Source organism: Astatotilapia calliptera, chromosome 19 (assembly GCF_964374335.1).
Source record: "Astatotilapia calliptera chromosome 19, fAstCal68.1, whole genome shotgun sequence".
In the NCBI taxonomy this organism is placed as follows: Eukaryota; Metazoa; Chordata; class Actinopteri; order Cichliformes; family Cichlidae; genus Astatotilapia; species Astatotilapia calliptera.
The window spans coordinates 1,899,739-1,913,943 of NC_137440.1; the positions used below are offsets into that span (position 1 = coordinate 1,899,739).

Sequence of the window (14,205 nt, forward strand, 5' to 3'; positions counted from 1 at the left end):
AAGTTTGAAGGAATTCTGTCGATATGCTAGTTAAGACGTTCTAAGACCAGTCTGATTTAAAATTGGGCTCCATGTTCTACTGTTGAATACACTACTACTTAATGGGTAAGTAGTAGAGCATCCAAAGAACGTTCTTTAGACATTTTGCTTGTCTAATGAGGGCATTAGAACACGTTTGTGTTCCATGTCAGCGATGTCGATTTCACTAGTTTCTACATTTCTCCCCATGATTAACAGAGACGAGGCACGGAGGCATCAGTTCTGCCACAGGCTTTTATTGCAAAGTGGCTTCCTTTGATCTCAGAAACAACGTTCCACTTTAAGGCTCCAAATGTCGTGTTGTTGTGGGGTAGTCTCTCACTGCTGGGGTCAAATCTGCATCCTTTAGTGTTTCTTTACAAAATAAAAGTGCACTCTAACTCTGGTGTGACAGTTACATTCAAACTGAAAGTAAGGCGATGACCAAAACTAGAAAGTAGTGAGTCCAACAGGAATGAAAGCTGAGGTAAACAAATTATCTTGGAGACATAAATACAGAGAATTTAATGCAGATCTTTGCTGTCTTAACCTGTAGTGTTTCAACAGAAAGTGCTGGGTAATCTTTTCTGAATGCATAGTCTAACAGTGTCTGTCTGGCTGAAACATACTGGAGAGAGAGAAAAAACACTTTATAATAATAAATAAAGTCAAAAAAGCATGGTGAGTGTGACCTGTGTGCTGTTGGAGGCGCAACCCTCGCTTTCAACACACGTGGCTGCGTCTTTCACTTTTTGGCAAAAGTGGCTGTGTGAGAGAGACAGCCTTTCCTGTGGTTTGGTAGTGTCATCTCTTGTTTGTTTCTGAAAGGTGAACAGAAGTCATGTGGCAACAAACTGGGAGGTGTTTGCATATCATTATGTTAATGAGATCTTCTTAATGTCAGGGGAGGGAAAGTAAAAAGAACAAAAACCAAAAGAAAACAAAGAGGCCTAAAGATGCTAACTCCTTCAGGACATTGATACAGACAGAGCAAGCTGCTGGGTGAAGCAGTGGTGTTCAGGTGGGGTCAGGTGCTTCAGTCTGGATGGCACGGCGGTTGGCTTGACTCTGCTCAGTTTGTCGCCGAGACATCACAGCTGCTTGCCCTCCAGAGACACCACCGTGTTCCCGCCCAGCTTCTCAGCCAGTGTGCGAAAGTCCTGGATGTCATCCAGCCCGTTTGCCTGCCACTCGTGTTTGATACCTGTGGAGACACACCCACTCAGCACAATGTACAAACACTTCACAATGTTCATGAAGAAATTCCATTTAATATAATATTAAATGACTTTTTCTTTGAAGATGAAACAGTATCAGCCCACTTCCTTATCCCTTCCATGTAATTTTCTATTTCATGAAATGCATCTTAACACGAAGCAGCTCCCACACTGATGTCGTCAAACGACGTTAAAATTGTTGGAATTGTTTCCTTTGTGACACGGAGAAGAAAGCAATAGGAGATGTGTGTACATAACAGAGATGGGCAGTAACGCGTAATCTGATTACTTTTTTCAGGTAACGAGTAAAGTAAGGGATTACTATTGCAAAATCTGTAATTAGATTACCGTTACTTTCCCGTAGGAACGCTGCGTTACTGCGTTACTAAAACCGTGAGTTTTTTGCGAGAATGTCTCACGACAGTGACGTAAGCGAGTGCGACGTTAGTGACAACAGCTGTGTGCAGATCAACAATGGATCATATATCGAGTGCAGAGAGAGTGTGAGTGTGCAGCGTTTAAAGCGTGGAAGTACTGACCTTACTTTGAGTTTGATTCCATAAAAAGTGACAAAATCATTAGTGTCCGCTGTGCGTGGGAAGAAAACTTCTTTTTACAGCGAAAAAACCCCTAAACTTCCAACAAGCACCGAGTAGCTACGACGTAATGGGAAACTCAGAGAAACTCGCGGATTCTTCCACTGACCGCGGCACACCTGCACCAGGGTAACCCTCCGCCTGCCCCACTCCTGCTTTACAGGTGAAAATAGAGCAACAGGACCGCTGAGTCTTTGACTTTATTTATTTTCTGCTGTGTTTTACTTGCATCTATTTGAAAGACTGAGTGTAAACACAAAAAATATATTTTATGTGCTGGAATCTGCAGAAAATAGGTTTAAATGTTAAACTAATTTATTCAAGTCAGAGAATGTTGCATATAATTACATTTTTGTTTGATGCATAAAGTTAAAAGATTAAAACTAATAAAACAAGTTTTAAAAAGAGACTTTTCCATTTGATTACATTTTGTATGATGGATTATGTAGAAAAAGTAGAATTGGGCTGAAAGAGCTATCACTTTATCACCTCTTCAGGGTGTAAATCGTGTTTTTAAAAAGTAACTAAGTAATTAATTACTTTTGAAAATAAGTAATCAGTTAAGTAACGGGATTACTTTTTTGGGGAAGTAATCAGTAATTAGTTACTGATTACTTTTTTCAAGTAACTTGACCAACGCTGCATAACAACCAAAAGAACTTTCCAGACACATTGTGGGGTTTCCACAGAACAAAGCTAATGGGTACTCGTGTGGCTGCAGTCTATGAGGAAACAACCGCTCACTGTGTAACCTCAGCAAACATTTTCCTCCTGTGTTCCTGGTTTCACTCGCTAATCATACTGCGAGCAATGTGTAATTTTGTAAATTAGGGTCCAATTAGTCAGATTGACAAGTTGTTGACTGGGCATGTGCAGTGCTCCCTGGTTTCTCAGTTAGGTCCACGTTAACCTCGCTAACCTATGGATCGTCTCACAGTGGCAGAGGTCATTCTCTCTATTGAAGGCTCTTTACCTCCCAAAATAAAGCTCCTTGAGATGACTGCTGTTGTCATTTGATTCTATAAAAATTAAACTGAACTGAGATGAATGAGCAGCAGCTCTAAAAACAGAAAAATCAATTTGGCAGTTCCCAAATATACACTTATAGCTGAAAGTGCTTCCCTTCTCAAGTAGGGCTGTTCGATATAACGATATATCGGATGACGATATAAAAACATCTGTTGTTTCATTTTATGCTATCGTTTGTTTCGTGGTGTCGCAAAACAAACGGTTTACTGCAATATTTTTTCATGGTTTTGATCGTCACTGTAGTGGCTATGTTAAGTTCTCTCTTTCTCTTATATTTAATATAACCACACTACAGACGGACAAGCGCCTGTTTTTATGCGTTGTCGTTAGCAACAACGACGGTAAAACCATCGCATCTCCACTTGTTTATTTTCCACATAAACCTTTCACAATAAAGCTCAAGATCCTGTTGAGACTTTCCAAAATAAACTGAATCACTCGAAAGAGTATGCAGAGTGTTTACGGACGAGAAGCAAAGAGCCGTCAGGTGCTAAAAAAATAAACCTTAGACTCAAACGTTAGAACAGGCTTTTCCCTGCAGCACGCCGTGTAATAAATACAAAGACAATGGCGGCCGTTACAACTTATGTCTAAAAATGCATCCTTTAATGCATCGGTTAAAACACAAGACTCCAGCTACACGACGCCCAGCTGGAAACACTTCACGCAAGTCGAGCTGCCCGAGATTCACAGAATTTACAGAAAATGTTAAATCTTTGTGATTTATATCGTTATCGGACGATAGATGTCTTATATCAGGATATGAGGTTTTGGTCATATCGCACAGCCCTATTCTCAATTACATCACCTGGAATGATATCTCATTCTTAAACCCTCGGGTTTAATGTGCACCCTTTGCAGCTGTAACAGGTTATAACTCTTCTGGGAAGGGGTCAGAAAAATAACCCTACAATAATCCCACCTCCCTCTATGGCAAAAACTACTGTAATGTGTCCTGTCCTCCTGTTTTCTCAGAAGGTAACACGGTAATAAATTTCCTTTTTATTGCCAATAATCATGGAACAAGTTAGTTTGAAAAGTAACGCTACCCAACACTGACAGTAGCATTGCGTTGGCGGGTGGGCGGTGCTTTAATACATGTTGAGCTGGCAGGAGTGAACCACCCTAACCCTGAAGGTCTTTTTTTATTACTGTGTGAGTTTTTTCATGCATTTATCATGTTTATTTGGTTACTACGAGTTTGTCTGTTCCGTGCATTACTTTTACTGTAAATCTAGCCCTATTCTTTTTAAATCAGTCACTTGTTCTGACTTGACTAAAATCGCCACGTCTGCTCTTTCATACAGGTTTCTTAACACAACACCTGAACCCAACAAATATAACCTGGACCCACTCAGCCAATCACAAATAATCCTAACAAAAAAAACAGTAGCTGTCCTCATCATTGTTTTCCATACTCTGAGTGGGTTTTAGTGTATTTTTAACTTTTTATTCTATTACTTATGTTAGGCTTTCAAAAAAAATTTTGTTTTTTTCCCTGCACTTTGTGTAAAAACCAAGATGATATTCACACAGGAGCCTGGTTCTGCTGGAGGTTTCTTCCTGTTAAAAGGGAGTTTTTCCTTCCCACTGTCGCCAAAGTGCTGCTCATAGGGGGTCATATGATTGTTGGGGTTTTCTCTGTATGTATTATTGTAGGTAGGGGTGGGCGATAGAAACGATATAAATTTGGCCAACGATAGAGATTTTGACTATACCGCTCTATGGCGATAGTGCATGTTAATGATGTCATCAAACTGCGCATGTTTTAGTCGAAAGCGTTGCAGCGGCTACAGCCATTATCATCTGCAAATTATGCCGAGAGTCATAGCAAAGAGATGAAGCACTTTTGAAATATGGGGAAAGCCAAAAACTGCGCTTCCTCCACTTCCGTAACATTGATTCATTAATGTTGAATTCTCTCTTTATTCCCATGTTGTTGCAGTATATTAATAACTAAGCTCGTATTGTGGATGAATAATCTCAGTTGTTCTCCTGACTGAAGTTTGGCCCGTGTACAGCATCCTGCTATGCGATTGCATTTGTCCCTGACCACCAGAAACCTTCACGTTAACTTTTATCCAGTGGAAAAAAAGTTGGCGTTCATCCTCCAGCTTCACTGTGCTAATGTTATGCTAACATAGCTGTGTCGCTAGCAATCACGTAGCACAACATTATGTACCAGGTAGTCCAACTTCAGTAACCCTGCAAATGCCACTGCTGTTTAGTTTTCTTCTAACTCCGTTAAATTTAATAAATTCTGTTTTCATGGATGTAAAACTTAATACACCTGGTAAAGCAGCAACACTGATCATTTTATTAAAGATGAAAGAATTTAGACCGTTTTTAACTCTCAGTGTTCGTTTGACTTTGGGACCTGAAACGGACGGAGTTTTGGACCCAGATTACTCCGGGAAGCTCCTCACTACGGCAGCCGTAATGCTCTGACAATCCATCGAGCAGTGCAGCTTACCAAAGTTGTACTAAAACATTTTTTAACAGATTTCTGCCAAAATCGGTTCGAGGTCAGTAAGCACAACCAGAATTCATACATAAGGCCCACTCTCGATTTTTGAGAAAATTAAAGGATTTTAAGTCCTTATAGTGTGGAAAATATGTTATACAGAAGAAAAGAATATATCGCGATATATATCGTTACTGCACATGCTTCAAATTATATCGCGATATGAATTTTAGGCCATATCGCTCAGCCCTAATTGTAGGCTCTACCTTGAGGCGACTGTTGTTGTGATTTGACGCTGTATAAATACAGTAAAATTGCATTACAGAGGACAAATGAATAGGCTGGGTCTCAGCCCAAGCCCCCCACCCCTTTAAAAGCTATTTCACAGGAATATATGTTCAAACTTTGGACCATGAAATTTTTAAGCAGTGAATGTCATAACCACAGGTGTGTCAGACGCGTGAACTTCCGACTCGTGCTTCTACCTAAAAATAAGCAACATCATAGAGCTGGGCGATAGAACGATAACGATATGTATCGCGATATAACTTTTACTCGATAGAGAAATTAAGCTATCGCGATAGACCTCGCCGCTCTTGTCCTCTTAAAAAAAATAAATAAATAAATAAAAAATCAGCCAATCCAAATTAAGTAGAGCCGAACCAATCACAGCCGCAGCGTCACGTCGCGTGACTTGTAACGTACGGCACAAGTGCCAAGCCGCACGTGGGTTTGTTTGGGAAGCAGCCAGCGGGTAATGGAGGAAATGAGTGTGCCGACTAGAAAAATCAACCGAGCGTGACCGAAGAGAAAACAGATGATGGTTCCAACGCCGGAGAGATTGTCGAACGGAAGAGCCATAGAAGCTCCGTAGTGTGAAGGTATTTCGGCTATTTCAAGTCTGACAAAAAACAGAGTAGCGTGCACTGTAAATTGTGCCGAAAGCAAGTCTGGAAATACAATAAACTGGTGCATGCGTCACACTGTGCGCCACGTTATTGTTTCGGTGAAATGAATTTCTACAATACTGTTAATTCTTCTCTCTGCAGTGTTTAAATGCTTACATATACACACAGTTACTGTCCCTCCACACATACGACTCGGTTCTGCTTCTATGCCCCAGCTTTGTTTACTTTTTCCCACCGAGGCTTCTAGACTTCTGATTGGCCAACATTTCTGCACGGTTAGGAATCTAGCGCCACCTGCTGCTTTGGCATGTTCATAGCAGCGTTTTCCTTCATTTCTGCCTTTATGTGTGGACGGGATTATTTTTTAAAACGAAAACGGAAAATCTCCGTTTTCAAAAATACCCGTGTACGTAGCCTCAGTCTCTGACTGGAAGCGCTAATTCGTCATTCGGCTTTTGTCAGACTAAAGTAACTGTTAAAACTGTTTGAAAAGCTAAGCTATACAACAAGGAGAGATTGAGAATTTCCTTTTAGTTCTCAGTTTATTTGATACTGACAAAAGTTAGTCAGTTTTGTCTGTTCTTCTGAAAAACAAACTAAGATTTATTTTTAGAATTAATATTTTGTTTCTAAGTGGAATTGACAGTTTAGTCTGTTTCGTTTGTTCTATTTTGAAACTTAAACGCTTTAGCGGCTGCCTTTTGTGTAGTTTGCAATATTTGCCTTTATTTATCTGAAAAAGTCTCATGTTCCTTAAGTACATCTACCCTGTTGAACTTATTATGGGAAATAAATATTTAAAAACAAGCTGCTGATTATTTCACATTTTACTTGTGAGCAACGGCACATTTAAATCTTACAAATATAGTTATTTGGCTTATATCGTGTTAGATATCGTTATCGCCTGAAATGAAAAAAACATATCGTGATATGAAAAAATCTCATATCGCCCAGCTCTACAACATCATCAATAAAGAGGCTCGATGATGGCCCAAAAAAATAACAGAGTGGTGTATATGCAGATCTGAACACTTACCTGTAAACTTCTTTTTAATGGCATCTTTAGAGCTGGCATAAATCATCTTGCTCTTCAGTGGAGCGCTCTCTGGAGCCCTGAGGAGGAAGAAAAACAGAGTCACATGATGTCATGGTGGATGTTCACATTAAACGGTGACAAAGGTTCAAATAATGAGATCAGCTTATGGAAAAAGCAAGACCTGCGAGCCAAAAGCTCAGGCTTAGGACTAGGGCTGGGCTATATCATACCGTTCTCTGCAACACCGGTATAATGTTGGGCAACGATAAGAAAATGAAATATCGCGATAGAATATGGTTAAAACGTGCACGCGCAGTGCCTATGTTTACATACGCACATGGCCGAAAAAGCATGGCGGCGACGGAGAATGAGAAGAGTGAAAGTGGATCGTTGAATGAAACAGATGAATCTGAACTGGTTTGTAAAAATGCTGCAGCTTCACTGGTGTGGAACTGGTTTAGCTTTCGTCCGTCAGATACACAACAAAGCACTATTTTTGGTAGCGCATGCTAGCGGGCCGTCGTTATTACCGTGTTGTTTGGAAAATACGGCGCACTTAAAATCAATCCTTTGATTTTTCTGAAAGTCGACAGCGCCCCTTATAATCCCGTGTGCCTTATGTATGAACTCTGGTTGTGTTTACTGACCTCGAAACGATTTTATGTGCACGGCGCTCGAAAATCTGTCAGATGTTTTAGTACGACTTTGCTGAGCTACGAAGCCACACCGCTTGATGGATTGTTGGAGCATTACGGCTATCGTAGGCGGAGCCTCGCGGAGCGATACGTACTGTGCTTCAACATAATATTACCGTATTGTGTGTGTATGACCTCTTTTTAAGTTTTGTGGATATTATACATGGTTATGCTGAGGATGTGTCGGCCAGTTTCCACTGGAAATGCCTTTTGGTTAAACTGTCAGCGAGGAAACTACAGCAAATCAACTTTGTAAAGAAAATTATTTATAGCATATGTATATACTGTCACAGAGAAAGATTATGTATTCAAAGTCTTGCACCCATCCCATCTACTTCAGCCCAGATTCAGACTGATCTCATAATCCTGACTACTCCCAAATAATACAGTACCAGAAGAGGAAAACCAGGTCCTCCTTCTTGGACTCCTTGGTCTCGTAGGTGGCATCATACAGAGCGTATCTACAATCATTGGGTGGGAGGAGTTTGACAAAGCTGGCGTAGGGGTCTTCCACTGTGTCGCCGATGTCCCCCACCAGGATCTGCTTTCCCTCTTCCACGATGATTGTCTTCTTGTCGTCACTCAGACAGAACAACACCGCCTTCTTCCTCTTCTTCACCTCATCCTGGGTTGAAGACTTCCTGACCTTCATGTCATTGAACACTCTGATGACTTCATCGTTCACTGTCACACCTGATGCCTGCAAAGAAGAGGCAGTAACTCAGTGAAGCTCTTCATTTGTTGCAAAATGTCAAAAAAGAATGAGGAGCCTCAGTCTACAACTGTTTGTAATATAGTCTCCAATAATACCGGTCCAAATTTGATAACATTTTATATTATGTGACATAAAGTTTAATACTGCTGACACCATGTATTTAAATTCTCTAGCACACAGCGAGAAAACAGACAAGCCCAGCAGCATCTGAGAGCAGCAGTCACGGGTCGGCCTCCAACGACAGTAAGTTCATATTCTTAGGAAAGTCAACACTGTGATTCTTAAAGAGGAGCTGATCAACATGCTGTGAGGTCAAAGTGTGACGATGTCTCCAGCCATCGAGAAGACTTCTATTAAAACACTAGTACCTGGGATACAAAGGAGTTTTTCCCCCCAGCATGGCCAGGAGAGGACAGACTTGCTCATGGGATTTCTACCAGTTTAGTGCCAGTGGTGTAGCCCTCCTGAGATCTTTTTTCCTCCTCTGCAGCTGTGGCAGATAATAATTTTGGAGGTGCTCCAACATCATCATAAGTGTGACCAAGCCAGTCTGTTAGCCCACACGGCTTCCTCATCCTGGCTGGTATGACAGGGTGTCGGTCTGTCATCCTGCTCAGTGATGTCAGATTCCTCCTGAGCTTTATCGCCTACTGGCTCGGGAACGGCCTCTTCTCTTTCTGTAGAGAATCCACGTTGTGATGGTATCCCATACCTGGGTTCCAGTGTTTGGAGCATTTTCCACAATGCTGTACAGACACAGGTCTTTGCAGATAGAGTGTTATTTTCTTGGCTTGCTCTGAATTGGGAGGTAGCCAACCAGCACTTGGCTTGGATCATTTTTCAGTTGAGCTGATTCAGAGTTAACATTAACACAGGAAGGCAAAGCCATCCCTGGGTGTAACATGAGTCCTGATGTTCGTAGAATTTCTATATTTTCATATGACACTCCTTGCAGACCCCATGTATCACTTCCATTTCATTTAAAAAAATGTCCAGAAATTTGATTTAAACACAAATGACACCTTCCTCGTTTCTATCTCTGCCTCCGTTATCCCACATGTGGTCATCACCTCTGCCGAGCTCACTAAGGGGAAAAAACTCTTCAATTGCGCCATCTGGTGGACTGCAAGAGCAACTGATACAAAACGAGTTTGCTTTATATTTGCATTTCATAAGAAAATATCACTATTTGGCATCACTGGATCGATATTTGACAAATATGTAAACACTTTTTGTTTGTTATACTATGCAGCACTGACCGCGCCCCCATACACACACACACGTTTACAAATGTTTAAGTGTATCTTTCTATGTTAAAGGAGGATGATACCCACGACCTGAGGAAACACTACAAGTGGGAGACGGTGATGACCACAGCTGGCATGACAGCTCCACCCAAAGTCTCTGATGATAAAAACAATCTCTGGTTTGGACTTTGGATTCTGAAGACCGAGAGGTGATAAGTGAAAACGATAAAATGCAATAGGCAATATGATGGTGATGCTTTTCCAACTTAGCATCTACAGAACGGCATCCACAAATACTGAATGAGTTTCCATTTCAAATGAAAAATATTCGAGGTATAAAAACACATCGATGCGCATACACAAACAACTGATCCATATTAGTCAGATTACACAAAGTTAGTTGCTGCATTAGCTGCTTATAAATAACAATAACAACAATGAAGAAAACCGCCGGATGCATTAATAAATTCAGAATAAAGCAAAGAGAATCAGGACTGCTCTCTTTAAAACAATCAGAAGTGACATGAAGTCCCCGGCTGGTTTGACTGGTGCACCACAGCTTAGCCTACAGGCCGCCATACAGACTGCACAGTCACCGTCCGTCTCATTCACTCGGACTCGGTCGGGCCTTCCGGACCCCATTCACCTTAATCTAGCGGGTCCAGCCAGCCGGATCCGGTCCGAACCTCGTTCACACGGACCCGCAGGATTCAGGCCCGTCACCGCACCAGGACATCAACTGGAATAAGATGGCCGCCCCGGGCCACACGGCCTGCGGCTAGGCACGGCCCAGTCTGGTCCGGCCTGGCTTAACTCACAATACGGGCCGTTAATTTGGATAAAAATCTTTGAACACAAACTAAAGAAAGACAATGTACCGACGTCAGTAGACTAAATCCTGATGTCGGAGGTGGCTCGACCACGTAGACACCGAATAATCTGCTGAGAGAGCGGCTAATTAACGGGAGCGGCAGCCATGCTAGCTAACATCATGCTACACGCCAAGACGCAAATAACGGCGTGTCACAGATCCGCACCGCAAACAATGAGCTTCCTCCGAACCTCGGCCCAGCACACGGGACCGTTTCGGCTGGTTCTTACCATGTTGTCCCGGGGTTTGTCCGGACTGCTTTGCTGTCAGAACGGTATTTCTCGTGGGTGAAAGGTAGCGGGGAATGTGGCCGGCTGACCAAAGAAGAAGGAAAGGAGGGGGGAGTCTGGAAGGGAGTGGAAGAGGAAGAGAGGCGGTTCTTGACCGATGTCACTCCGTAAGACTCACCAGGAAGAGCTGTGGAGGCGCATTCAATGTTTAAAGAGCTTCGTTTACTTCTTTCTTCACTGTAAACTTTCACAAGATCAGCTTAGTTTTAGCGAGAACTCCATTCAAATGCATGTAATAGCGAGAAACGCGAAATAAAGCGTTTTTCTACAACTTCATAAAGACAGCTGTAATTTTTGATAGAAGACTCAGACACACCTATTTATGGCTTTCTTATAGAATTCAACACGCCCGAGCTGGGAAAAATAGGCTTTTCAGCTGTTTGAGCTAATATCTATCTATCTATCTATCTATCTATCTATCTATCTATCTATCTATCTATAGATATCTCTCTCTATATTTATATAACACCCAGCACGCCCCTGCGGGCGGTTTATCCTTGAAGCTCGGGTCCTCTACCAGAGGCCTGGGAGCTTGAGGGTCCTGCGCAGTATCTTAGCTGTTCCCAGGACTGCGCTCTTCTGGACAGAGATTTCCGATATATATATAGATATATATCTATATCTATCTATATCTATATATCTATCTATATCTATATATCTCTATATCTATATATCTATATATCTCTATATCTCTATATCTATCTATATCTATATATATCTATATCTCTATATCTATCTATATCTATATATCTATATATATCTATCTATATCTCTATATCTATATATCTATATATCTCTATATCTATCTATATCTATATATCTATATATATCTATCTATATCTCTATATCTATCTATATCTATCTATCTATATATCTATATATCTCTATATCTATATATCTCTATATCTATCTATATCTATATATATATATATCTATATATCTCTATATCTCTCTCTCTCTCTCTATAGATAGATAGATCTATCTATCTATCTATATGATATAGATATATATGTGTGTGTGTGTGAGTGTGAGATTCTCCTCATATATCTGTGAGACTGATGTGACCAGTGTGGATCTTCAACGAGGCACCCCAATACAGGAAGGCAGGGAGCCGGCTCACAAATTCGATTCAATTTTATTTATATAGCCCCAAATCACAACGAAGGTCGTCTCAAGGCGCTTAAAGTTAATAGGATCTCTCTCTTTCAGAATCATGTATAATAATAGGCTGGAGACACTTTAAAAAAATATTTTCCTGCAGCCAGTCTCACATTCTCTCTCTCTCACACACACAACCACCATTCTGCCAAGGTTGAAGTTGGATCAGGTCTACACACACAAAATCCAGATGTTAAAATTATTTTCATTAACTACTAATTTTTTATTAGTCTACATATTTTCTTTGGGACGGGGGTTGGGGTTGTCATCTCTCATCGTATCTCATTGGGACAGCGTACTGGCTCAGGGAAAGTCTGTTTACAGCTAAGACTACACCTGCAATAACCTTTATGCCAGAGGGAGCAAAGCCAGCAGTATCCAGTAAAACCAGCTGAAGTCTACTTCAGTCAGCCTAAGAATGGAAACCAAGAGCAGACCTGAAGAGGAGGCCCCAGGTTCCAGATGTCATCCACACTACCATAAGACCAGTAGTTTTGCTCTCCACAGAGGGAAAAAGATCATCATTGTGTAGTTGGTCATCGGAAGAGGTGTGCGAGGAGCCATGGTGCAGGACTGTGGTGATAAAGACTGGCAGACACAGGTGAACCTGGTCGAGATAGGTGGCAGAAGCTTCTTTGCCCAACTAGTCTGCAAACTGTTTTTGTGCGCTCAAATGTGGACTTTACATGATGGCTTTCATTTTTTTTTTAGATCCTGATTAATTTTGATAGTAACAAAGACCGGTGAATATTTCAGTTATCGCCTCAGATTATAATGTACGAAAAAAAAAAGAATATATAATGTAAGAAAACAGATTCACAACAGCAACTTTCAAGATGAAAGATCATGTGACTGGATGTAGTTGCTTATAAAAAGGCAATTTATTTTTACATTAGAACAACAAACAGATGAAAGCTTCAGGAGGAAGAGGGAGGCTAGCAGTCATAAATAAAGACAATACTGAGGCTAAATAAATACACAGCAGATGGGGAGGGGAGGAGTGAGGCTGCAGCAGCTCCAGTGTAGTGTCTACTGCTGACCTCCATCCTTCAACGCAGACATCATCATCATCATCATCACAGCATGTAATTGACAATGCTGACAAAACCAAAACAACTAATGTAGAAAAACTCAGTAGTCAAAAAACAAACAAACAAACAAACAAAAAACTACAAATCCACAGAGGCAGCTGCAGCTTAAAGGACCAGCTCAAATCGTGCACTTCTTTAGTGATCAGATCTGATCAGACTTTTGTGTTTTGTCAGATTAACAAGGAGAATTATTATCAAGTAGCTCAATGCACGACAGACTCAGATCCACGCCTTTAAACTGAATCCCGTCTGAATGGAGCTTTAAAGGAATCCTTTGAGTCTCAATGCTAAGCTGGGGGAAGGTGTTCCTGAGATGTTGAAGCATCTTCATAGTCTCTCAAACTGCATCTATAACTCTGCCAATGCAATATAATGAAAGGGTTTGCACTACTAGCTGCATGTTATTGGTTACAGTTTGAAATTCACCCAGTAGATCATTACAGAAGTCTGTGGAAGCCACAATCAACACAGTCTGGTTGAATTGATAATTAGCATAAACAGGTGTACATGTACATATTACCTGCGTGTTTTAAATTTATACATCCCAATAAAAACAAGGCTGTTGTTTCAGTGTCATCATTAAATGAAATTTAGCCAAAAAGTTTTTATGGTCTTCTGATTGTATCCTAATGAAAAATCAAGCATTTCCGTTCAAACCAAGCTAAAGTTACTCAGCTCTACGCCCCACAGTGAGTCTGAGTGCATGGAAGCTGCAATCACGTCAGCCCAAGGGTCATGCTGCAGGCTGTGCATGCCATCAAATAACTTCATGTAGAGGAATTAATCAGTTATTTTTCTATTATTAAATGTTCCTTTGTAAACCAATCTGGTCATACTTCACGTGCTAGAAAACCTATTTAAATGCAGTTT

General features: G+C 41.0%; 1 protein-coding gene across 1 annotated transcript; it reads right to left on the reverse strand.

Moving 5' to 3' along the window:
• Positions 1-255: 255 nt before the first annotated feature.
• Positions 256-11,234, reverse strand: cfl2 (cofilin 2 (muscle)). The gene is made up of 4 exons (XM_026152377.2): positions 11,027-11,234; positions 8,356-8,663; positions 7,269-7,345; positions 256-1,222 (listed from the first exon to the last, which is right to left on the reverse strand). Exons 1-4 carry the CDS (start codon positions 11,027-11,029, stop codon positions 1,110-1,112), a joined length of 501 nt encoding a protein of 166 aa, XP_026008162.1. The 5' UTR covers positions 11,030-11,234; the 3' UTR covers positions 256-1,109.
• Between the last annotated feature and the right edge of the window lie 2,971 nt (positions 11,235-14,205).